General features: G+C 39.9%; 1 protein-coding gene across 2 annotated transcripts; it reads right to left on the minus strand.

The window, feature by feature from the left end:
* Positions 1-4,138: 4,138 nt before the first annotated feature.
* LOC115294631 (E3 ubiquitin-protein ligase RNF167-like) lies at positions 4,139-5,397 on the minus strand. Of its 2 annotated transcripts, XM_029942600.1 has the most exons (2): positions 5,198-5,397; positions 4,139-5,080 (listed from the first exon to the last, which is right to left on the minus strand). In XM_029942600.1, exons 1-2 carry the CDS (start codon positions 5,369-5,371, stop codon positions 4,310-4,312), a joined length of 945 nt encoding a protein of 314 aa, XP_029798460.1. In that variant the 5' UTR covers positions 5,372-5,397; the 3' UTR covers positions 4,139-4,309. The 2 variants fall into 2 exon arrangements, with proteins under 2 accessions (XP_029798460.1, XP_029798459.1); XM_029942599.1 differs by having other exon boundaries at positions 4,139-5,397.
* Positions 5,398-27,190: the final 21,793 nt, after the last annotated feature.

The following is a 27,190-nucleotide window of genomic DNA, read 5'->3' on the forward strand; positions in this document are numbered from 1 at the left end:
ATAAGATATTTCTGATCTGTCAAATATTCAGTGATGAATTCTACAAAAAATTAAGAAAAGTATATCTATATGAGGAAAAGAGCAAAATAAACACAGAGAGGGGAGAGTTGATAACTGGGACCTGGGAAAAATGATCTGGGTGCACTGAGGAAAATATTCCAATATGGAAACCAGGACATGGAGGAAGTAGCCCTCCCATGTGGGGTAATGGATAGACGGGGCTTTCCAATGATGAGGGGAAGGCTTAGGTTTCCCAAAATAACTCGAGGAATAGTGAGCACAGAAGAGGGAATCCACATAGAGACACACTGCCTGTCAGCACCTCACCAGAGAGAACAGAGGACTTCAACAGTGTTTAAGAGGTGGTCATAAAAAAGTGGTTGTAGCAAAAACAGTTAGGAGGAGAGGCACTCTACTTCAGTACCTTCGTCCAGGCCGGACAACAGTCAGCGAGCGCATTTGTGATCAGCAGTGTCAATGGCAGAATGAAAGAGAGCCCATGAACTTTATCTTCATTGTGATCCACGACAAAGCAGAACACAGTTTGAGAGAAAGGGAAGGCGTCTGAATTCAACTAGTGATCTCAGCTATACCTTCCTTTTCCTCTTCTTTCTGCCCTCACGCCATCCTTCCTGAATGAGCCGCATGCCCTTCCACGTGCTCATACAGAAACTGTGAAGTTCTACACTTGCTCTGCTCTACCTAGTGGTATGCTGGTAAAGGATTAGCCACCCGCTGTTGTGGGGGGAAATGCAGAGAGGCATATACGCACACAATTCTATTATCGTCTCTACCAGTGCAGAGGGATGTGCAGTACACAGTTTACGAAAATAATAAAACACACAATGCTCTTTATTGTAAATATGACAAAACCAACTTACCCTCCTGGAATACGTAGGCTGATTATTGCATATGCAGCCAAACTGTGATGGCAATTCAACCATGATTTCACACAATTAGACTCTGAATAAGTGCTTGATTACTTTCCAATTCAAAAGTTGTTCATGGCATTGACAAACTAATATAGTTCTGACATAAATATTAGCTGATATTTCCATGTATCTTAATGAGTAAGACAAAGGGGGGGGAAGTGAAGAGGTACTGAAAACTTCACTCATTAGTCAATGACATGAGGACTTACTTGCCAGACAGTTGTTTTCAGACACTTGAAGGATATTTCCTCAATTTTTTGTGCTATTTGTAAGGTAATAGCTAAAGACATGATACAAATTTTACTCTGCATTATTAACACTGTCTCTATTATTTTCTTAAGTCTAGATAACCAACAAAACAATAAATCTAACCCTGATGAAGTAAGAAGGGGGAGAAATATTTGCCAACTTCTGGGGTATAAGTACTTCTGTCCCAACCAATCCCAGGCACCAATGTCATGTCACTGACACAGAGACCATAAGATACATGCAGCAGCACCTCACTATATGAACTCTACATGGAGGCAGAGCTAATAGACATAAAGAACCTCTAGAGTGTAAGGAAGAGTAAAATAATTAGGAAGTGATGAGTTTTGAGTATATATTAACTTAGTTTTTAATATAGTTTATTTAATAGTAAGCTTATGTAATTTAATGTTTGGTAATGCCTGTGTTTAGCAACAGTGCGGCAAGGCTTCTAAAATTAACAACTGGCTCTCTTCAGCGAGTGTGAGCCAAGCCCCCAGCATACCGGTGGATAATTAATTCTTCCTTGATCATACATCCCCTCTCTTACTAGTTGTCACAAGCATCATGCTATGTAATGACTATTTACTTGTTTGTGTTCTCTTGACTATCAGAGAATTGGGGATGGGATCTCTGTGTCACAGGTCCTTTCTGTGCCTGGAATGTCATCGAAGCTCAATAGATGTTCAGTAGACGTGGGATAAGTACATGAACCACTCAGCAATCGCCCATTGCTGGCCTGTTGCAAACATTTTGAAGTCCTTGCTTCTGACTTTCATCTCATCCTCCACTCGGCTTAACAAAGGCCACTCTTGTGGCCTTCCTTCCCATTAGAGGAAGCTCACACAAATATCAGTTTGGCACTTTCCATATATTGCTCACCTCTGGCAGTAACCTCAGAGGATCACGTTAAAACAGAAAGGAACCCTGCACGATGTAAGCCAGCAAAGTTTCTCACTTTGTTATTCTTTGGACACACCCACCTTAGTAAATGGTGATAGAAACTGCTGGAGTGGTCTGTTCGGCAACCCCCCACCCCCACCAGCCCTCTCCTGCCACCTCTTCAGGACTAAAGCCTTCGTAGTCAAAGGTTCTCAGCAGAGATTCTCTCTAGAAACTGTCCCTGCCTAAAGAAAGCTACCTGGCCCAAGGTCACTCCTCTGCCCCGTGCCAGCCTATAAGAAATGACTGGAGACTTCAGGGACATGTGGACCTGCCCTCTTGCTTTGATCTGGGGCATCTTTACAGGGCCGTCCCTGCTCCAGTGCTCTCTCGGGCACCTGCTGAGACTTCCGGTGCAATGGCAGTGATCTTCAACACTTCCTCTGCCCAGTTCTGCTTCCTTAACTCCTCAACCAACAGAACTCCACTCAGGGTCTGTTCCTTGCAGATCCCAAGGTCTGCAGCCCTCAGTATTGCCTAATGCTTATTAGGCACACATTTTAATACAACCTCATGCCAAAGGATGGATACTGTGAAAAATATTGAAATAAAAACCTGGAGCATAACATTAATGAACAGATCATCATTGAAGTAATATTTACAATCAATTTAATAGAACCATCTCAGTTCTAAAATTGTGATTTTATATGCATGTTTACAGAAATAAAACTACATATTAGCTTAAATATCACATTTTCTTCTGACTACTGATTCTGTTTTCAATATAGAAGTCTTTCAGTAAGATTTACTTCAGGGCTTGCATGAAAGAACATTCTAATCCAAATAACAGAGTAGTCAATCATGTGCATTATCAATGCAGTATCAGGAAGTTTGAGGTGAGCTGAAATCACGCATACAAATAAGAACTTGCTTACCTAATATTAACAATCATTACAAGGTAAAAATGACCTTAATTTCTAAAAAGGGAGAGTATATTTAATGAGCTCCTATTAGCTACCTCCTGTTTTACACAATTACACATAGGCGGCTCCAGACACAGAAAATATGGCTGAACAATCGCCACTCTCGGGTGAAAAGCATTTCATGTGGCACAGTTCTTTCATTTAAATAGATTTTTAGTTCTTTTTTTTTTTTTTTTGAGAGACAGAGACAGTGTGAGCAGGGGAGGGTCAGAAAAAGAGGGAGATACAGAATCTGAAGCTGGCTCCAGGCTCTGAGCTAGCTGTCAGCACAGAGCCCAACGCAGGGCCCAGACCTACGAACCATGAGATCATGACCTGAGCCGAAGCCGGATGCTGAACCAACTGAGCCATCCAGGCACCCCAATAGATTTTTAGTTCTAATGGGGCAGCTGGGTGGCTCAGTGGGTTCAGCACCTGACTTCAGCTCAGGTGATGATCTCATGGTTTGTGAGTTCGAGCCCTACATCAGGCTCCTTGCTGTCAGCCTATCAGCATAGAGCCTGATTCAGATCCTCTGTACCCCTTTCTCTGCCCCTCCCTCACACAAAAAAAAGAAAAAATTTTTAGTTCTAAGACATGAAAAGACAAAACTAAAATGCATTCTCGTAAAATTCCACCCCAACTACCATATCTGAATACTATATGACCACATGCTATAAGCTTTAAATCTGTTATGTTTACACAGGCACTTAACACATAAGAAGAACAGAGGACAGAGTAGGTCTACAACCTAGTTATTTTTTGTCATGACCACATAGACATTTCAACCGTTTTGTGCTCTCAAGGCATTAACTGATGACAATGAGACATTTAGATAGGAGTAGATTACTCAATTTATATTCACTGCTATCAAAAATGGTTAAAAGAAATGCACTGAAATTTTTACAGATAGGAGAAATTGCATTAAGGCCAAATGTAAAATGTTAATATCCCAAAGTAAATTTAAGACACTCTGGGTGATTTAAAATAACGTTTCTAATTATTTTTCACCCTTGACACAAATTATAAAAATACACTCTTTCAAATTGCTTTTGACAGCTTTCACCTATGGCTTTCACACTTATCTGAATAATTTTTTATTTTATTCCACAAAAACAATTTTATTAACCTAGTAAGTGAAGACCCCGTCCCTTTCCATTCCCCCCCCCCAGAAAGATAAGGAGTAAGGAAGAAAGAAACCCGGGGTGAAATGTGCCTCACAATGTTAGACTGAAAGGAGGAACAAGGCTGTGCAAACAGGTGGCCTGAGGTGGGGGGAGGGGAGTGTCAGACCAGGAAGGCAGCAGAAGAGGAAGAAGAGGAGGGAGAAGGTGATGGATCTATTGAAGAACCAGGAAAAACAAGGGGGGCTGGGGCTAGGGATCCAAAGGATGTGGGAAGCATGAGGCTGGAGCCCAAAAGCGGGGTCCGTTCTGTGGCAGGGGGGTCCCTTGGCTCCCCTTCCTCATCGCCGTCTTGCCCCAGGGTTTCTTCCTCCTGCGCCCCTCCCCCAGGGCCGCTGTGAACAGGCTGCTTGCAAATGGGGCAGGTCTTCCGGGTCTGGGTGAGCCAGGGATCCACACAGCGGCTGTGATAAGCGTGAGCACAGGGAAGCACCCTCAACGTGTCTCCGTCCTCATACTCGTCCAGGCAGACGGCACAGACTTCATACTGGTCTCCCTTCTGATAGGCATGCGTAGGAATCTGCTTCAGTTGCTCCTTGGTCAGTCGATTCTGCTGGAGATATTTCTGGTGCTGGATAAAACGAACTAATAGCCCTGCTCCCACGGCCAAAATCAGCAGTCCCACAACCCCTGTGGAAAGGATGAGGCAATAGCCCAGAAGGAAGTCGTTGTCTGGGACCAGAAGCACCTGCGCTCCCTTCTCATAGACGTACAGAGCACGCAGGTACTTGGAGCTCCTTTCCCCAATGAACACAGACGGGATCCAGATCTGCTGCTGGATCTCCTCACTGCTCCACACCATATTCAGAAGTTCATTGGAATTCACATTGTGTACCACAGCTGCCCCGTACCCGGCCGTCTGAACGTTTAGGACCTTGACGTCAAAGTTGCAGTCAAATCTTCGAAGAAGTGCAATGAAGACCGAGCCGTTGACCACGACTGGGGGTGGCGGGGCAATAGGGCTGCAGGCGTTGCTAGGCTGCGCCTCCACAAGGAACCCATGAAGTCCCTCGTGGCTCAAGGCAGCCCCAAAGAGAGCAGGAAGGTCCGCGAAGTCCATGCTGTTATTGCGGTTTGAAGTGGCTCGAATGAGCCCCCGGACGGGCGCCGCTCCCCACAGCACAGTGGCTGCAAACATGGGAAGCACGAAGGCCGTGGGGCGCATGGCAGTGGCAGGGGAGGGGAGAGGAGACCTCTTCCGGTAGCAGGTGCAGAAGCGGGGCTCTGTGCTTGCTCTCTGCCCTGCCTTCAGTGTCCCGGGAGTCCAAACATCCCCAGGTCCCACTTTCCCAGCTACATGGGAAAGTTTGGGGAGTGAGATACTCAACCAGTTCAGCGAAACTAGGAGGGAGAAACTAAAGGTATTGTTTTCTATTCTAAGGATAAAACAAGGAAAGGGGGCAAAGGCAAGCACAGGCGACAGAAAAACATCTATAAAAGTAGGAGAGCTCAAGAAAGTGGAACTTTCAGCCAACTGGCCATCTTCCTACTTCCTGGAATACAGTCTCTGATAAAGAAAAGTCAGGTCCCTTCCAACGTGGAGGCCAGAACTCAAGATGAAGAACTTCCGATGCTCAGCTCCTTCCTCTGGCCGCCGCTGTTGTAGTTACTTCAGGTACTTCAGGTCTCGCGAGAGTGCTCACCAAGTTTCCATTCCCACCTGCTGTAAGTTCAGGGTGACTCTCGCGAGACCTTTCAACTGGCTGGCCTGGCGCCCTCAGTCTCAGGTTGAGGCAGGCCAAAGCAAATAATGCCCAGCAGACTGTTACCTTTAGTGTAGGTTTTAAGATAGATGAATCCAGTTTAAGAATGCACATCAGTATCTACAAGTGTCAGTCCTTTGTTGGCCTATGTGATAAACAAGTGTGTGAAATCTGAGATAATTCACAAAGAAATGCCACAGTATTATGCAGATAACCAAGGCTCCTTTATCTTTAAAAGAATGTAAAATTTTAATAATTTTAGCCCAGAAACTCAATACAATCTTTTAAACTAATAAGTTTCTACTTCCATTTTCAGACGCAATGTGGATGTGTCCATAAAATCTCCATAAAATCTTACTTCTTTATGAGGACCAGTGTAGGCTAGAAGTTAACCTGCTGGGTGTTTGGATGGTAAATTTTTCTCAACTATTATAGAGGCCTGGAGAATATGTTATGGAACTGGATCCCTAAAACCAAGGAAATAACTAGATTATAAAATTGTGGGAAACCAAGATAGATTCTTTCTTGTGAGCCCATTTTCAAATATTCATTGGTCCTCAGACTTTACATTTCCATACAGCTGCCCTTTCTGTCTTTTAGTGCTGTCCCCAGAAGTCAAAACTTAGATTAGAAAAGGAAATTATAGACCACTTTAAATAAAGATGTGCCTGAATGGCCGAGTCAGAAACAGAAAGGTTTTATTCTGAGTATACTGCCCAAGTCCTCCCTCCAGACTTGGGTGGCCACCTTCTCATATTCCAGGATTTCATGCCACATTTGTACATTGGTTCCGCTGGCCAAAATATTCTTTCGGGCTTGTGTCATCTTTTCTTTCCCTGTGTCTTCCAATGTGGGAGTATAATGGGTTATTACAGGCCATTCATCCTGCTTCAACTTAATCTCTCTCAGGTGAAGCACAAAACAATAAGCTCTAAGTACAACTACATCTGAAGACAGATGCTAACCCATTCCTTCAGGATGTTTAAAATGGGGTGGAGGAGAGGACACAGCAGTCCCAAACTGCTCCTGCTGGCATTAGCTACTTGCTGGCCTCAGCCTACAAAAATGGAAGGTACTGAGGTTCCTTCAGAGTGAGTTAGCAGTGAGCAGTGCTGACCCACACACACCCATGGGGGAACAAGGGAGATGTTTCCCCTTAACCTCAAGCCAGAAGAAAGTGATATAAGAAATTTAAGGCCTAGAGAAAAAGAGAGGGGAGTGTATTGGGTCAAGCTGCGTTTCCACACCCAGAGAAGTTTCTCAAGATCCAAACATGGATCTTGCCATGGAAATCCTTAAAAAGAGGTTGCATCGAGGGTTCTTTCTGCAAGGGCAGAGGGATAGCAAAACAGAGGATGGGCACTAGAAGGAACCTAAAGGCCAGAGAAGGCGTCACAGATGGCCAGCCCAGGAAAGATACTGGCCTCATCAGGTGAGCATCAGAGAAGATTCAGGAGAAAATATTGCTGAGAAATACACCAAAACACTCACTGAGTAAGAGAAAAGGAATCAGTTGGGATAATTTGCTATGCCAGCAGACACCCATACCAGATTGCTACCACACTGACCACTTGTGATTATTCCCCCTGAGGCCAGTCCTAGCGAGGTCAGGAGCAGAACCTAACCAGGTCAAGAGCAGAACCTAACTGGAGCAGAAGGGAAGCCAAGACAAGAGAAGCCAGCAGGACCCGCCCCCTGAACACCCTAGTTCAAACGTTCAAGTCTGACTAGGAACCAAGCTGGGGGAGGAGAGTCTATGTAATGAGTCTGGGGTTTTATAGTACATCAGACTACAGTAAAATGATGCAATTGTCATTCTGGACAGAATACTTAAGAGGCCCAGATGCATTCAGGTTTTTCTAGTCCTGGAGCTTATCATTTTGGAAATCTTTTCCAATGAAAACAGAACAAAACAAAACAAAATTGTGGTTTCAAAATTATAAACAGAGCCTGGGAGAGGCTTATGCAAGAAGAGGGCCATGAAACATTCTCCCAGTTCAGGGGAGCAAGAATCCTCTCTATTGCCTCTAGTACAAGGATTCTGTCCCAGAAATAAAGTAGCTGTGGAGGAAATCTGTTTACCATAAAATGTGTGTTAAATATATATTTTATACACACATATATTTTATATATAATATACATTATCTCTAAAGATGTACCTAATTATATACATACAGATATATAATTTTAAAATAACTGTCTCTTAAGTTAAATACAAATTCATAGCTTCACCTGTTAAACTTTCTTCATTTTGTAGTTAGATATTCCAGATAAAATCTTCATCGGATTACTGGTAAATATCTCAGTCCAGAATGTTTAGTTTTGTAATACCTGTCTTTGATTGCTCACTATTCTTCATGATTTAACATATTTTTAAAGAACTCTGTACAGTCAGCTGCTTCCTATTCTATCTTTAACTTTTCCAAAAGAATCCAAAGCTATCCTCTCCCATTATTTAGCAATGGCCTTCTCAGAAAACTTAAACAAAAGGAAATGTTTAATGTTGAACAATAGGATCCCTTGATACGGTATCAGACTATCTGGGGTCCTGTATAAGCCTTCAAACCCATATTGTGTCCTTCCAGTGGGGGAAAACAGTCAATTCAGCCACAGAAAAAGAGTGAAGTTGTTGATGGGCCTTGCGTTATCTAAACAATTGGAGATTATACAGATTTTTCTCAATTTTCAACTCATTGTCCATCCAGCAGATAGGCATAAAATTGTCTTATCGAAATATAATCATTAATCACTCCCCCTTGCAAATATAAATGATTTCTAAGAGCTAAAAAAAGATATTAAATGTGAAATATTCCAACATCCCAGCTGCCCTATGCTCAACCACATCTTTGGGGTTTTTTTTATTTTTTTTTTAAATTTTTAAATGTTTTATTTATTTTTAAGAGAAAGAGACAGCATAAGCAGGGGAGGATCAGAGAGAGAGGGAGACACAGAATCTGAAGACAGGCTCCAGGCTCTGAGCTAACTGTCAGCACAGAGCCTGACGCGGGGCTCGAACCCACAAACTGTGCAATCATGACCTGAGCTGAAGCCAGACCCTCAACCAACTGAGCCACCCAGGTGCCCCCAACCACATCTCTTTGTAGGTTCCCATCGCCTCTTCACCATCCTTCCTCACTGGATTCTTTGGGGGGAGATTCTTTATTTTCCAGTTTGTGAGGAATAGTTTACATTTAAATTATGGAGCCATTGGAGAGAAGGAAGGGGAAAGAAAAAAGGAGAAGGAGCTGAAACAAGGTCCAGACTCCTGACCTTGTCATTCCAATACTCCCAGCCAAGACCTACCCGTACCTATGTGTTAGATCCCCATCCTTTCATGCCCCCTCAAGGTCATTGCTTGGTCAAGCCATTGCCAATTGCTCTAGCCATTCTCCATCTCTGTTCAGAGTCATCATTTCCCCCCTTTGATGGATCAATCTGTTAGCTTATAAACATGTGTACCAGCATTAAATATGAATGGATAGATAGATAGATAGATGATAGATAGATAGATAAAGCTCCCTTTTGGCCTCCCTCTCTTTCTCAGGTCTTCTCCCCTTTCTCTTCTTTTGTTTTAGCAAAACTCCTTGAAAAGGGCCTTCTATAACTTACTTTCTCCAACTTTTCTCTTTCTGTTGAACATTCTTCAATCATGATGTGTCTCCTTCACTCCACTGAAATGGCTCTTTTCTAGGTCAGTAACGATCACCAAATCACTAAACCCAGTGGACATTTTTCAGTTTTTGTCAGATTTGACCTATCAGAAGCATTAACCCATCTGATTATAATTCCCTTTTCTAAGAAAATGCTTTCTTCTCTTGAGCTCCACGCCAGTACTTTCACCTGTTTTCTCCCTATCTCTCTGGCTCTTCTTTCCTTTCTCTTTTATGTCCTTTTTTTCACCCCATGTCTAAATATTGCAATACCCAAAGCTCAGTCTTTGTACTTCTTCCCTATGCTATCTGTATTCACTCCCTCAAGGATTTCACACAATTCCATGGCATGAAATACCACCTCTATTCTCCCAATTGATATCTCCTGCTCAGACGTCTTTTGAAAATCCAGACCCAAACCCATGCAATCACCTGCCTACCACCTGTCCACTCGAGTATATAATAGGAATCTCAGACTTAATATATCCCAGACTGAGTTCTTGGTAATTGTCCCTAAACCAACTCATTCTCAATCCATGTTATCATAAATAATAATGACTCTATTCTCTCTCTCAACTTCCAAATTGTCTACCAATCCCATTGGCTCTACCTTCAAAACACTTTCAAGATCTTGCTACTTCGCATCACCCCCTTATCATCACCTTGGTCCAAAACACTATTGTTTCCTAAATTACTGTAAAAGTCTCTAGTGCTTCTTTTCTCAACTGAGAGTTTGTTAAAACATAATAAGATGGTGTCATCCCTTTAATCAGAAAGGCCTCCATCTCATGCAGAATAAAGAGAAAATCTGTCTATTACATGTAAAGTCACATGCATTCTCTGACCCAATTTCCTACTAACCTTCCCCTTCTATTCTCTCCTTCTTACAAAGGCCTTCTTTCACATCCACGGACATGCCAGAATTACTATGCACACAGATTTTTTTGTTCTTGATGTTTCCTCAAACTGGAATGCCTTGTTCTTGTATATTTGCATGGCTTGATATTTTTTTCTTTAGAGTTTCTATTCAAATTCTGCTTCTCATCAAGAACTCCACTGGCCACCACTCCCTCCAACAGACATTGTAAACTCACTGACACTGTTTTTGGTTCTTAAATATATATATTTATTTTTTTATTTATTTTTGAGAGACCAAGAGAGACAGTGTGAGCAAAGGAGGGTCAGAGAGAGAGAGGGAGACACAGAATCCAAAGACAGGCTCCAGGCTCTGAGCTAGCTGTCAGCACGGGGCCCAAGCCCACGAACTATGAGATCATGACCTGAGCCGAAGCCGAAAGCTTAACTGACTTAGTCACCCAGGCACCCCGATTCTTTTGGTTCTTATTATTTCTCACTGTCTATCTCGTATAACTATATAACTGTATATATTTTGCTTACATGTCTTTGTTACTGCCTCATTCCCCCACTAGAATGAATAGCAGAGGATCATGAGAACAGGACTGCTTTTCTTTTTTATCCATCAATATATCTTTATCATTCATCAAGTTGCTTAAAAAGTTGTGTGTGCTCAACAAATATCTTTTGCTATTTATTGGGTTTAGAGGAGATTTGAGTGGAGATTGGGATGGAAATGGAGACTAATTTGAGGTTTGAGGTTGAGGGATACAGAGAAGCTATAAGATATGGAATATATTGGTAGAGAAAGGAGTGGAGAAAACTTTAAGATGTGCTACTGCAATTTACAAATTCTTCCCCTATCACATTTTAATATCAGTGTAATCTATTTTAATTAATTTTTATGACTGGACTGCATTTCTTTTATTGGGATCTATGCAGACAGCATGCCACTTAAGACCAGGTTTTTTAATGAAATAAAATCAAATTGTAAGTGTTTACTTTTCTGTATATCATTAAAAGAAATATAAATTTACTCTTGTTGCAAAGCTTAATTTTTTTTGACCTCTGTGGGATTTCAGCTCCTTTACCAGTTTCTGTAAGAAATCCAGCTGCACCTAGAATACAGTAAAATTGAGGTAAAATTCTTGAAGGTCATTTTCAATGGGATCCTTAGGATTCCACTAAAAAGAAATCTTCCTCGAACGGTCTCTTGTCTTAAATGCATGCTTTCCACCTGCCGCCAGCCATTTGTGGCCACTCTGTCATGTCCCCTGTACCATTGCATCCCCTCCAGCTTTCTCTCTCTTTGCTAGGCAGCTTGTCCTACAGTCCACAGTGACGTTAACTGTTTGTGAGCTATAGTGGTAAACTATATAAATTTCAGAAGTCATCACAAAAACACTTAGACTACCATTTTTTTTACTATGATTAAACTGGATTTAAAAGCTTGGCACTGAAACCCCCAAAGTTTGGAATTTATAGGAATGTATTAGGTTGCTCAGGATTTTCATAACTAATGTAAAGTTCATTAAAATGGCATTATTCACAGGATGAGAGTGCACTGAAGGATTAAATTAAAACATAGATTTATTTTTAAGAACAACCCATCATAAAACACACACACACCTAATGGTCCTCAACCTGAATCTTAATCTAATGTGCAAAACTTAAGTAAATGTCACTTATTGTTATGAGGAACCATCTCTGGGGATCTGCAGTGTTTCTTTACTTAAAAATTTAAGTTCCTTAAATTCATGAAAGTTACAAACCTGAAATTGTAATATCAAAGTAGAAGCAAACTGAGCTGGTGTTTACTAATAATAACCAAACTAACAGTTTGCAACTTACAGTAAGTGTTTTCAGTAAAGAAAGAAATAGAAATATAGAACATTACAGATTTCTTAATTCATGGTATGATGTTATTTGCTCTGTATTAATCCTATTCCCAATTCAATCACCCCACTTTGAAACTATAAAAAAATTCTCCTAATTCTTTCTTTGACTCAGGAATTGTCAGCCTGGGACTTCAAACTTTTTTGGTCTGCTCTGTGATCTTTTATGGTATATTTCATGTATGGTTTCTAAAATAAGAGTAGGGTGTTGTCCATAATATAGTCTATACCCTTAAAGATCTAAAATCTTAATGGAACTTAGGAAAAAAATGAATAAACATTAAACAAAATTCATGTATTCAGACCACATGTCAAAAACTTCTGTGAGAAAACCAACAGGATCCAAAGCCCACAAGTTAAAATGTGCCCCCACGCCCTCGCTCTGCTACATCTCAACCTAGAAGTAGAACATGTGAGATGTGAGTATGACTTTTAATTTGAATTAAGAGCCCCAATTCAATAACATGGATAATAAATATGAGCAGAAATAGTTTTTGCAGGAAGTAACAAGATTGATCCCAATATGAGTGGTGGTCTGCAAAGTGGAGCCACCATGTCCATGGAAGCCCTGAGCCAAAATGAATGGTTTGACCTAAAAAAGCTTAATTCACAAATGTAATGTAAGTATCAAAACTAGTGAAGTCTAACTTTAACCCTGAACATGACAGAAAATTTCTGTTAACCACAAATCTGTCATTCAGAAACCAAGATGTCCATTAGTGGTAAGAAGATGGTTGTGTATGTACATTTCACGTTCACCTAGCTAGTGGCTCTGGTACACTCTGACTTTTGTCCACTTTCATACTTCTTTCAACTTTTTTCCAGCAGTCCAATTTAGCTTCCCTTCCTCAACCTTGCATAAGTAGACTGGCCTGGGCGGATGCTCCAGGTTCTCTTCGTTCACCCAAAAGTCCCAACAATGAGTAGTTTCAGGGGGACCTGCTTCTGTCTTGGGAAGGAGTTGTCTCTCCCTAGACTCATGAGGAACCAGTCAGGGTCCACGAGGAGCTAGTCCGTACCCACTTTTGTCATTTAGAGAGCAATTACAGTTTCTGACATTTGAGTGTTCTGACATTAGCAGTGTTTTCTTGGACTTAGTGACTCTGGTTTACATGGAGATCTAGCCAGTAGAGGAATCAGATGAATCACCCACAGGTGTGCTAAGAGAATATTTTAGTGTTTGGGGAGGAATGTCAGGACTACAGGGTCACAGAAAGCCCTCAGTGTGGAGTAAACAAATAGGTACCTACAGTAGTACCACTGGTAGGAATCTAAATAGCTAAAGCAAAAATAGAAATATACCGATTCATGGAATTGAATGAAACAATAAATAAACAGGTAAACAACAAACAGATAAAATAAGAAACTGGGAGTACAGGTGGTAATTCCATAGGCTTGTTCAGCGCGGGGTGATCCCCGCTCCTGATTTCTGACTCTCCGTGTTCATTAGCCTTGTTCTCCTTTGCTGCAGGCTGGCTGTCTTCACACCAGAGACATGGCTCCTGACAGCTTCCGAGTTCAGCTTCTTTCTGCTTAGTCCCCAGTACAGATTTAAGTGACAGACCTCCAATGCCAACTCTGAATAACAGCGATTGCTTTACCAAGTTTAGCTGGGATGACACCAAGATTTTCCTGCCATCTCATTTCAGACTTTTGGAGCACGTGTGCAATATATTTTGTTTGATTATTTGATTATTGTGCAAGTTACTACAAAAACAAGATCTATGCTTATATATTGGATTTTACTCATGTTTTATGCCCATTAGACAGAAGAGCATAAAATTCCATGGAATCAAATGCTTGATTATAAGTTGAATGTTTTAAATACTGTTAACGTTACATAGAGGTAAATAAGTAATATTATTTATTTTTCTATAATATTGTATTTTCTATTTTTATATAATAATATAATATGGATTTACTTTTTTAATGTTTATTTATTTTTGAGAGAGAAAGAGAGCAGGGGAGAGATAGAGGGTTTGAACCAGGCTCTGTTCTGGGTGCAGAGAGCCTGATGTGGGGCTCAAACTCACTAACCATGATATCATGACCTGGGCTGAAGTCAGAGGCTTAACCAACCAAACTACCCAGGTGCTCAATATGGATTTACTTTTTAACTGAGAAGCTTATTTAGAAAATGTGAGATTTTAGCATTCCTTAATGTTTCTTTTTTTGTCATTACCGACAAAGAAATCATTAAAAATAAACATAAAATCTTTTTTTTTTCAGTTTATATTTTCAATAGTAAAATAGACTTTGTGCCATACCCATGATCTGGTTTCCTTTTTTGGTGATGAGTCTCAAGTTAAATTTAAGTCAATGGGACTTTGGGACATTGGAGCTGACGTTAGTGTTGACTTGGTCTTGGTGTTGACTGGGTTGTATTCTTGAGCTTCTGTATTCTAATGAAGCTATACTGGTAATCATAATCACAAGAAGAATTATAGTCATGTCATTTAAGTGAAGAAGTACACTCCTCAAACTTACTCTTCCTGGCCTCCACCACCTCAAACTTCCTACTCACTTCTTGTGATCTAACTTTGCATAAAACCGTCAAGAAGCCTATCAATCATTGTATGCCCACCTCTAGAATTTTAATTTATAGGGGAAAATAATGTATATTTCTTATTACTCTTAAAAAATTTGCTTTATTAGTTTCTCTACTAATTTTTCTTAAATAAGAGATTACAAGAGGGAGGAAATAAATGGGCTCAAATATTAAGGTTCTAACAAATTCACTCATGTTGTATATATTTATAGGAGGAAAATTCAATCAGTGTCATAGATATCTCAATAAATTGTGTTTTGAGAGTTGAATAGTCTCAAATCATATGAGAAACTGATTATCTACCAGGCTCCCACAGGGTCAAAGAACAGATGTGGAGACCATAAACGGAATGGGCATCTTCTCAGTGCTCCTCACCTCAAACAGGAGGATGATTTTACTGCTTCAGAAAAAAGAAGCCGAATGACCAAACACAGATAGATTCAAGAACATGCATCATTTTATAGTGCACATATGTGTTTTCTTTTCCAGTTCTATCTTCCTCCCTCCTACCTGAATGCACCTCCATCATGCTAATGGGAACAGAGGTACACTTGATGGGAAGTAATTCAAATAAATCAACAATTTTTTAAATCAATCAAATTTTTTAAAGGACATCAAAAATGGTAACTCTCAGTGGTTTCTTTTTGCTTTTCTTGTTTTTAAATTTTAGCCGTACTAAGGTGTAATTGACAAAATTGTAAAATATTTAAAATATACATCATGGTGATTTAACATTTATATATTATATAAGTATATATTATATTATGTAATATGTGTGTGTATATATATGTATGTATATGTATGTGTATGTATATGTATGTATATATATATATATATATATATATATATATATGGTGAAAGGATTCTTCCATCTAGTTAAGACATCTGTCACTTCATGTACCATTTTTTTCTGAAAATACTAATGTATAAGAGCTCTGGCCAATCAACCTTCCTTGGCTGGTATCTCTACTTGCTCTGAGTGAAGTCAAAACAACACATGTGCTAGACATCTTTTGGGCAGAAATAGCACTTTCAGGAGAGTCTACTGGCTGAAAACAAAACCTTCATAGGCGCCCAAAGATCATTGTATGGATTCTCTCCTAGTGGAATATATTTTAACATTCTTCTGAAGGACAAAAAGGATCTTCCAGATCTGTTATTAAATAGTTTTTATAATTTTATTGTTTAATGTATATTTATTTTGAGAAGGAGAGAGAGCAAGCAGGGAAGGGGCAGAGAGAGAAGAAGAGAGAGCAAGCAGGGGAGGGGCAGAAAGAGAGGAGAGAATCCCAAGCAGGCTTCTCCATGTCAGCACAGAGCTCTTGTGGGACTTGATCTCATGAACTGTGAGATCATGACCTGAGTCTAAATCAAGTATCTGATGCTTAACCAATTGAGCCACCCAGGCACCCTGTCATAAAATTCTGTTTTAATGAAACATTATTCTGAAAGATAAGAATTTTGCCCAAGACATTGTTTACAAAATCAACTCATGAAAATGTTAAGGCAAAAACAATACCAATGAATGTACAACAATGACTGGGGGGAAAGATACAATCAATTCTTATTTTGAATGCTTGTTTTGAAATGCAAATTTTGTTCCACCACAATTGATATGTTGGGGGGAAATTTGAGCATAGCAAGAATCTTGAATTTCTCAGTTGCCTGAGTTTCATCTGCAAGAAGCACTAGGTGAACGTGGAAAAGAAAACTACGCTAAAATGAGCTGAGAGGAAAGAGAAAACTCACAAACAAAAGCATCTACCAGCTACCTCAGTCTGCTCATGTGTTAGAGTCTCGCCCGTCTACACGTGGTGTTGGCCTTCCCGTGACTTGAGAGTCACTGCTCCTCCTGCACTTCACAACACACAAGCTGTAACAAGTCCGCAATCAAACTTCAGATTAAAGAGCCATGTTTATTGTATTTATGTACTGTAGATGTACTTACATATTTCTTAACCCTTTATTATATATAGGATGCTGCTACCTGCTTTATTCAGTTGCCATCCTTTTACATGCCAGTGTCAAAGGTGTTGAATGTTAAACACCTAAGCTTCATTTTGCCCACAAACTCTGTCTTTTCTTTTATGTGATTCTTCATACCAGGGTGACTTTTAGGAACAGGCATGTCATGGTTGTAGCAGAACTGGTTGTACTTGGGGACGCCCGGGTGGCTCAGTTGGTTAGATGTCTGGGTCAGGTCATGATCTCATAATTTCATGGGTTCCAGCCCCACGTTGGGGTCTGTGCTGATAGTGTGGTGCCTTCTTGGGATTCTCTCTACTTCTCTCTGCCCCTCTCCCACTCATACTGTCTCTGTATCTCTCAAAATAAATAAACAAACAAAAAAAAAAGAACTGATTGCACTTGTACTTTTCATAAGTAAGGGAAGTTTAACAAGATTTAAAAAAATCAAATGACTCAACAGCATGCTATAGACCACTCACTTATTTCATTGAGAGATTTTGTTCTACAATGATCATAAGAGAATTTGATCTACAGCTTGAGCCAGACACATATTACAGCAAGACTCAAATGTAGCCCTAAATGTCATTGTGTTTTTCATGATTAAGGTAAGTCTTCTACTTTCCCAAAGAAACTCCTTGAGAAAGAATTTTTACTATAAACATCAGGACAAGTGCAGAAGGGTGTATTGGTGAAAGCAAAGGCTTAAAATCACACCGTCTGCAACACAACACTGTTAGAGGGCTTGGGTTCCAGAACAGCTTCTACTACTATAGTGTTTTGGGAAAGGGGGAGACTATTTTTGTTTTATATTTTCTGCTTCTTTATCTTGGGTATAAGAGAAAACAACTGGAAAACTAAACAACTGGTCTATTTCTTGTCTTGCTGAGAACTTAATCATGTCTTGGTTTGAATCGACAAGACAATGGTTTATTATTACTGTAGGACAAAGTTTGGGTTTGTGAACAAAATCTATCTGAAGCCAGTGATACAGCTAATTACTCTAAAAGCTAATCAAGGTTTTATCTTTATTTCGGGTGGGGAAGTATAGTGCTTTTCAAAATACATTAAATTTGTTCTAACTCTCTCCAAATATGGATAATAAAAGAAAATTACTGGTATGCCTATCAGTTACGATTGTTGTTAAACCTTTAGAAGAAAAATGTTCCCATCTTCCAATATGCTCCCTTCCTATTAGAAAGAAGAGTAGATTAGACAACAAAAAGCAAAGTGAAAATTTCATCTTCCCTGCTAGTTCCATCAACTAGGATAGGACTGAGTTTTCCAGAAAGAATTGTCAGGATCCATCCAATATGTCTGGCCTTTTCTCCAAGCCTAAGGCATCCAGGTCTTTAGTTTATACTAGGTCTCACTCACACCATCTTGTTCTGAGCACAGCAGACCTATCACCCATTTGCATTTGTGTTTGCCCACAACTATGGATTCAGGCACAATGTGTATTGAGGTAAACTCCTTGCACCAATAGGTAGCATACTAAAACCATCCCAGTTCAATCAACACCAGCAATCTTCTTCCTAAGTGTCCCCACTCTAAACTCAGGCTGGATTTTCCTGTAATTAGAAACCTCTCTTGATTTCCAATGTCTTTCTTGAAGACCTTGCCATTCAATAGACCAAAACACTCAGTAATGCCACCACAGTCCCCACTACCACCAATGACTAGGATTTGTCACCTTTTTTCCCACAATCAAAAATTAAGTCATCATGAATGAAGCAGGAAAAGAAGAAAATATGACTATTTCTAAGAAGTCATCCCATTTTGCAAGATCACATTAAAGGCCTAAACCTGGAAGTTCTTAGAGGATTCTATAGAGTTCATTCAAAAATCCAAAAGGATATAATGCTTCAAAGTGGGCTTGGTGAGTTACAGAAGCTGTAAAAAAAAAAAAAAAAAAAAAAAAAGTATATATAAGTGACACATCAAAGCATTTTAAACAAGAACAAACCTAGTCAGCAGGCCCAGAATAATATAGTCCATTGTCAGGATCTTTCTTGTGTTGGTGAAAACAACAGACTAGCTTAGACTATCACCAGGAAACACTGCAATACATCAAACTGAAGCCCAAAGTTCTGATGCAAGTTTCATGATCAGACTTTGAAATTTGACTTCCCTTATAGGCTGACCTATAGGGAGAGAATGTACTGGTGCTGAGGTTTTGAGTACTCTGATTCCTATGACAGTTACAGCCTCCATGGCAAATGGATAAATTTGCATTCTTTTTTTAATTTTTTTTTTTTTGCTTTTTTAATTTATTTTTGAGAAACAGAGACAGCATGAGCAGGGGAGGATCAGAGAGCGGGGAGACACAGAATAAGAAGCAGGCTCTAGGCTCTTAGCTGTCAGTACAGAGTCCGATACGAGACTTGAACCCATGAACTGTGAGATTATGACCTGAGCCAAAGCTGGCCACTCAACCAACTGAGCCACCCAGGCTCCCCAATAAATTTGCATTCGATGTCCATATATCAGCCTCAAGGTCAATTAATACGAACCTGAGCCTTAGAGATAGATGATTCTCAATTGCCTGACAAAATCAAGCTTCCAAGTATGTAAGCTTAAGCACGTTAATAGCTCTCTAGAGTAATGCTTCCTTGGCAGGTATCTAGGAAAAAAGAGTGCAGACATAAAGTTGTTTGGATGAGTGAGTTGTTTCTTACTAGAGATTTCTAAATTCCAACCAGCTAATTTGTAGGATCCATATTGCTACTGACTCGCCTGACTTTGTACAGGAAGGGCCATTTGAACTTTCTGCTGTACAGACACCTACTTACTATCACTACCATATCAGGAAAAGAGAGGCAGAGGGAGAGAAAAAGAAAATCTTAAGCAGGATCCATGCCCAGCATGGAGCTCAATGTGTGGCTCAATCCCATGACCCTTAGATCATGACCTGAGACAAAAATCAAGAGATGGATGCTAAACCAACTGAGCCACCCAGGTGTCCCAAAATAGCTTTAAGACAAAATTCTCTAAGATGTGCTGCCCTCCTGCTTATAGCCCGTTCTAGGGGAAAATATTGATTCTACAAATCATAATGTGAATCCCATAAGTGTCTGTAGAATAGTACCTATAGAACATTATAAACATGACGAATAACTTAAATGGGAAGGTTGAGTTCATTAAGTATGATAACTGTGACAACAGAATATACTCTAAGTGTATCAGATTCAAGTTCCTCCCAAGGGACTGGTGATTATTCTCAGCCTGTTAGAGATAACAAAAATGTTCTGGAACAGCCTGGAAGTTTTCAGTGCCTCCCTTATTACGCTTGTCCTGTGACTATCTACCACTTACTTCAGGAAGCTTATTGAAAAGTCTTAGATGTATTAATATACCTGATAAAATTATTACTTTTTAGAAGGGATTATTTACCCACAAACTTTAATGGAAGGGTTTGCTTCCCTCTAACATGATCACTCAATGTTAGCTTTGGCTTTACGAACCTGTTTCTAAAACCCAAATAATTCCCTTTTTTTTTTTTTCATTCACTTTCACATTAAGGTTTTCCAAACCCAACCAAGTTTTCCCTTTGGGATTAGCATCCCTTCTACTGAATCGACACAGCACTGGGCTGTCTATGCTGGTAAAAAGAGGTAAAAAGTTAAGCCCTGCCCTCAATGAGCTTCCAGTAGACAGGGATATCAGGCAGAGTCATGTAAAACAATTCTATCTTGAAAGAGGAAATAAGTCTGTGCCAAGAGATTAGTAATAAATAAAAAGCATCTGTAATAGAAGAGATAGATTATTTTGAAGTAGAAAGGCACTTAAGATTTCTTGGAAAACAAAAGTTTCATTTTCAACTCAAAGGATGTGTAGGTTTTAGATGAACAAAGATAAAATGGAAGAAATGGTGGAGGCAAAGAGGAAGTTGAGAAGGGTGGCAGGGAAATGGGATATGTCAGATTTGTACAAGATGTGGTAAAAATAATTGCCAGAATCCATTTGTTGGTAGTCTTCCTCATGACTTCTCTAATTTTGGCAACCTACGAACTCTGGCACAGACATGGACTCAAGCATGGCCAAAAAGACTCTTCCCAAATGCATGGCTGAGTGAAGTCAACTTAGCAGGAGATTTTGTAGGAAAGGTAGGGAATGAGGAGTAGTGGGTTTCATGATAGAATCATGACTAGAGACCTCTTTTCAAATGGTTTCTTCTCTGGGAAATTTTACTGCCAGAGAAGCCAAGATTTTTTTCTTCCTGAGACTGTATCCCTGGGGCTGCCCCTTATGGCACCTCTTCCTCTGTTTTTCCTTTGTTATGTAGAGGAACTTCCCTCTTTCTCTGGCTTTCTGAGTGTCTTCCTAAGGATCATTTCTCCCGTTTGGGAAGACTCACCAAGACCTCTTCTTCAATCAGCCTGCCATTCAGCTTTCAGATGCTAAGAAAATGGACCCCCCCCCCACTGCCATATCCCCATTAAGTAGGCAGGAAGAGCACTTACTGAGTGGAAGCATGAAAGGTAAGAATGGAAAGTCATATTTTGTCTAAAAGGTAGAATGCTCTTGGAATTCAGACACTACTAGGGACCATCTGAAATGTATAAACCTCATCACATGATGAAAAGAGTGTTTTGTGAAATTGATTCAGGGGCTGGGGCAGCTTCATGGGTATGTTGCTGCCAGCACCGTCATCCTCACAGGCCCTGGACTCAGAGAGCCCCATACATGCTCTAATGCCCTGTTCTTGTCAGGTTAAAATTCCTAATTATTTCTGGACTGGGAGCCCAGTGCATTTTCATTTCATACCAGGTCCCTCAAATATGTAGCTCCTCCTGCCAGAGATAGGCTGGTACCCAGCCTGTAGCAAAACACCTGGTACCTATAGTTACATATTTCTTAAATGAAAGATCAGGTATTTTTTTTAATAACTTGTGCACAGGAAATTGAAAAGGGAACAGAATGTAGAGGCTTTTTGCAGATGTCCCAGTAGAAGGTAATGTAGACTAACCAAGAGGAGGTTGTATAGTGGTCCAGGTAGAGACCTGAGTATCAGACATGGACTCTAAAGCAAATTTCTCACCACAACCCAGGTCAGCATTCTGAGCTTTGATTTCCTCACGGGTTGCTAGGATGACATCCAGCCTCACTGGGGACTGTTCTTTTCTTTTTTAAAAAAAAGTTTATTAACTTATTTTGAGAAAGAGAGAGAGAGAGAGAGAGAGAGCGAGCGAGCGCAAGTGGGGGAGGGGCAGTGAGAGAGGGAGACAGAAAGACTACCAAGCAGGCTCCACACTGTCTATGAAGAGCCCGATGTGGGGCTTGATCCCATGAACCCGTGAGATCATGACCTGAACCAAAAGCAAGCCAGACACTTAACCAACTGAGCCACCCAGGTGCTCCTGGGAACTTTTCTAATGAGTATACTCACTGAAAAGGATAACTGTGGAAGATATTACTATATATATCATATATATATATATTATATATATGATATATATATAATATGCATGTATGTATAGTTACTTAAAAATATATATAATTTGAGAAATAAAGAGGTGAGGCTCACAGAAAAAGGAAAGAAACTGAATTTGCCACGAGAAAATAAATAAAGCTTGGTGATCGGGTCAAGCCTACCTATGAGCAGTTGACCCAACCCAAGAAGTGTCCAGCAGAAAAAAGGCACTAACTAAACTGCTTATTGAATTAAATGGGTTTTTTTTCTTCAAACATTTAACAAAAGCTGCAGTTACAGTTTCTGGTCACAGTTAACCACATGCTTTCTTTCTCCATTTATAAATCCACAGCAATCTATTATTTATGGTTTTGGCTCATTTATATTCAGCTCACTAAAATGCTATTTGTGAAGCGATATTTGATGCTCAAGAGGGTTTTTGAGCCATTTTAAAGCATATTTATTGTTAGAATTCATGGTGCCATGTGGTTCCAAATCTATAAACACCACAGTCCTACAGTCTAAACTTAGCATCAAGTCTTTCCATCTCAAAACGGCCTTGAAGTTGGCGAAGTGTCCATCTCTGCCTTGAGTCTTGATTAAGGTCCAAAATGTCTTGACAGGGATAATAAATATTAATATACATTTAGAAAAATTTTACTGTAGAGTAGATATTGAATTTGGTCTGTGGGGTTGGAGCCATATGCCTTATTAAATCATGCCGAAATATCAACTTTGGTGCCTACTCCAGATGAAATGTTCTGATCATGTTAAATGAACAGCTGACCCCAGAAACCCAGATATACGCATATGGTTCCTAGCCTGACTATTTAACCAGATCATGATAACCCCATAGTTTGTTCATCTCAAAATATACGTTCATAACTCTTAATATATTGTCAATATTATCAATCTACTGAGTAGGCTCCATGATCATTTTAGAAACCAACACTGGCTTTCTTCAAACATGTTAATGTGTCACTGACATGATTTATTAAAATGAAAGTTATTAGTTTCATACAATCAAATCAAACCTCAAAAGTGCAAGAACACCCAGAGTCTATTAAGCCCTCAAATAGGAAATGTCCCAAGTAGCCAATTATCATGTTTTCTGCCTGCCAGTGAAATGCCATTTCCGATTTTTAAAAATCCCAACTCTGTTTATTCCAGACCATGAATCCAGTATGAAATAATAGCCCATCTGTGTATTACATTATTGTTTGTATATTTCTAATGAGCATCACTGCTTTACTCACCTATTTATGCCCATTTCTGGTCATTCTGTTATTAATTTCATTTCAAAAATATTCTCTGTGTTGGTACCATTTCAAAATGTCCTAATTAATGCTATTTACTTAAGTATCTTCATCATTAAAATGAATATAGATGGAAGGTTCAAGATCAGGATTAGAGGATGCAATTTGGAAGATAATTTTCCCCTAAATCACAATTTGCTTTGTCTAGCAATGTAAAGGATGCCTTGCTCTTCCTCCTATATTATCCTTCCCCTTTCACTGGCCATAACATTCCTTGCCCTTATAAACAGAAGTTCTACATTACTTTGGTTTTCTTGACAACATTACCTTTCATGACAGGACTCTCTCAGGAATGAAACCTGGTTTGGTAGATCTATATCTTCTTTCAAATAACTGAGAAAATATTTAGCAGCCAAGAATAGGTGAGTGTGGAAACAAGCATGTTGAGTTTAGAAGAGTCAGGGAGCTTTCTGACCTATACTTCTATCACTTTCTAGTCACTAATGATTGCAATCACTTTAATAAAGGAAAAAGCTTTTATTCAACATTTAGGTGAAAGCTTACATTTTACCATGCTGGGAAGGAATTGCACGGTGTCTTCAACTCACAGGAGAGAGATTATATCCATATATGCACAGTGCCAGGTCCCATCACTCTAGTGTGAAGCAAAAGGCACCCACCAGAAATGAACTAAGTGCTGCTTTTAGGTAGCAATTAGAAAAATTGTGAACTCCCTCAAGCCTGACTGGTTTTGAGGAAAGCCAGCCCTCAGAATGAACATAACATTCAAGTTGAACCCAGATAAATGGACATGGTCTTACTGTGTTTGCGACTACACTACCCAACCCAGAGGCCCCCTACTCAGGCACTAGCTGCATTGGCTTGACTGTGCTCAGAACAACCTGGTTCATCACAGAAATCACCAGACTCATCAAGCTTACCATAGGCCACAACTGAAAAGAATATTCTATATGCTTAATTCTGTATCCACATGCCCAAATGGACAACAATATGATTCAGTGTTCCATGCACCACTGTAAGCAGGACGCCATTAAACAATAAAACCTTAGTGAAGCAGAAAACAGATGGCCTTTAATCTCAGCCCTCAGAGCCAATAGGATGTGTGACCTCTGGAGTGGGGGATCACTCCAGAGTACACAAAGCAATTTGTGGGACTGGAAGAGAAAAGCACAAGAACATCTGTTTTTATTTTTATCTTGACCTTTCAAACTTTTCAAATTCCTTTTGTAATATACACAGTAATACATGCTTATAATTTATGATTACATATATAATAACTATATACGTTCATACATATATGTATGAGTGAGGCTATAGATATGTGATGATAAGGTGTGGGGGCCCATGTCCACAGCGTAAGAGTTCTATACAAAAATACAAGTTTTCCAGGCAAACGTCAACCCAAACCTCTTTTCCCAGCAAAATTCAAGACATTTGCAAACCTGCCTCCACCACACTATTTCAGGGCACTTATGCACATTTGGGGGAAGCATTCTCCAATTGTTTTATTTTTCCCCAGAGCAGTCTCAGGAAGAATATGCCAAGTTAGAGAAGAATGGCACTCCCAGGTTTCCACAGGATTCTGAACTGGCAAATAAAAACAAAAATGGAGCAGTATAAAAATGGCTAGTGGACAACTGTATCAATAGGAACATATGATGGAAGAGGGAGGGAGAGAAAATTCAACCTCTGTGTCCTTGTAACCAGGGAAAAAAATATGTTGGCTATGAAGCTGATATCAATAATACCAGGAATCTACCAGATTAATGTGGGACACAGACACAGCCAAGGTGTATCAGAAGACGATTCAAACAACCAAAAAAACCCACAAAAACAAAAAACAAAAAAACCCAACTAGGTCACAATCAGCACAAATATCCTAACCTAGACATTCTTTTCTGGGGTGCTCGGCACTAACCGAAGTACAGTGCTACCAGAATATCACACCCTAGTTCTCCACAACACTCACAGGGGGTCGATGTTGACATTATTAGGTCTATCACCTGTGACTCATTTTCCAGTAATATCAGTTTTGATTAAAAAAATGTGGTCAGATTCAGAAGAAATTTCAATTTGTTTTGAAGCCTGTTGTTTCCAAGTGATATGAGAAGTCACATTCTTGTGTAGACAAGTGGTACTTCTTGGTGAATAATTTCTGAAGAAGCTTCATCAACATGTAGTAGAGTCACACTTAGAAACGGCCATGAAACTTGATGAAATACCATTTAATAATGTATTTTGCTTTACTTGTCATTCTATGCTCTGTGCTTCTAGGCTGGTGTACATACCATGTATTTTTGTCAAATTGGGCCACATGCAACCCTAGAGCTTTATCATCTCACGTCATCTTTTTTTTTTTTTTTTAGTTTAAGTTCAAGTTAGTTAACATGCAGTGTAGTATTGGTTTCAGGACACTTTAACGTTTCTTCATGATTTAAACCAGGAGGGTGACAGACTAATGCTCTTCTGCCACCTGTTTCCATATGGCCTGCAAAGTAAGAATGGTTTTTACAGTTTTTGAAGTTTATCAATTTTGAAAGAGAGAGAGAGTTCATGTGTGAGCAGGGGAGGGGCAGAAAGAGGAAGGCAGAGAATCCCAAACAGGCTCTGCACTGTCAGCATGGAGCCAACGGAGGGCTTGATCCCATGAACCATGAGATCATGACCTGAGTCAAAATCAAGAGTTGGAGATTTAACTGTCTGAGCCGCCCAGGCACCCGAGTTTTTACATTTTTAAATGTTTGGGGGAGATCAAAAGAAGATTATGTCATGATATGTAAAAACTAGATAAAATACAAATTTGCCAGGGTCCATTAATAAAGTTTTATTCAACACAGCTGTGCCCATTACTTTACACAATGTCTGTGAATGCTTTCACACTACAACAGCTGAGTTGAATTCCAATAACAGACTGATGGTCCCCAAGCCTAACATATTTACTCCTTGGCTTCTTACTGAAAAAGGCTTCTGATCCCCAGACTAAGTGGACTGAAATCTGAGATCATGATTTTTCACCTCTTATTTCAAGTCTGGCCGCACTTGCCTTTTTAAAGTCTATTTGAGTCTTTTAATAATTTTTCAAAGGAGATTAATTCAGAATGGCTTTACTGTGATTCGGCAGGAAAAGAAAGGTAGATTTATCTTATATATCTAGATCTATTCTAATTGCCCACATGGGTCATTTGTTCTAATGCCTCCTTTACCTTAATTAATCTTACTGGGTAATTAGGATGCTAGTGTACCCCACATTTGTTACTCTGCAGCATTTTATCTGATACATCCACAAATGAACCTGAGCCAGACCTGCTGATTTAAGTCTTATCAAAATGAGCTTAAGGACATGTTAAAATAGAATTAGAGTGGCAGAGGAGATATTTTGTCCTCCTCTGAGCACTGGTATGCCTCGCTTTTCCAAAAGAGTATTCACAGGAACGCCTGGGTGGCTCAGTCAGTTAAGCCTCTTACTTCAGCTCAGGTCATGATCTCAAGGGGTGGTGAATTCCATCCCCTCATCGGGCTCTGTGCTGATAGCTGGGAGCCTGGAACCTGCTTCCGATTCTGAGTCTCCCTCTCCCTTTACCCCTCCTTCACTCACGCTCTGTCTCTTTCTCAAAAATAAATAAACATTAAAAAAATAGTATTCACACAACAAGGGTTGGCAAGTCCTATATCGAGGGC

This window comes from Suricata suricatta, chromosome 6 (genome assembly GCF_006229205.1).
Source record: "Suricata suricatta isolate VVHF042 chromosome 6, meerkat_22Aug2017_6uvM2_HiC, whole genome shotgun sequence".
In the NCBI taxonomy this organism is placed as follows: Eukaryota; Metazoa; Chordata; class Mammalia; order Carnivora; family Herpestidae; genus Suricata; species Suricata suricatta.

What these genes read in the sequence shown, in the direction of transcription:
- LOC115294631 (XM_029942599.1), bottom strand. Translation starts at nt 5,371, where the DNA reads ATGCGCCCCACGGCCTTCGTGCTTCCCATGTTTGCAGCCACTGTGCTG.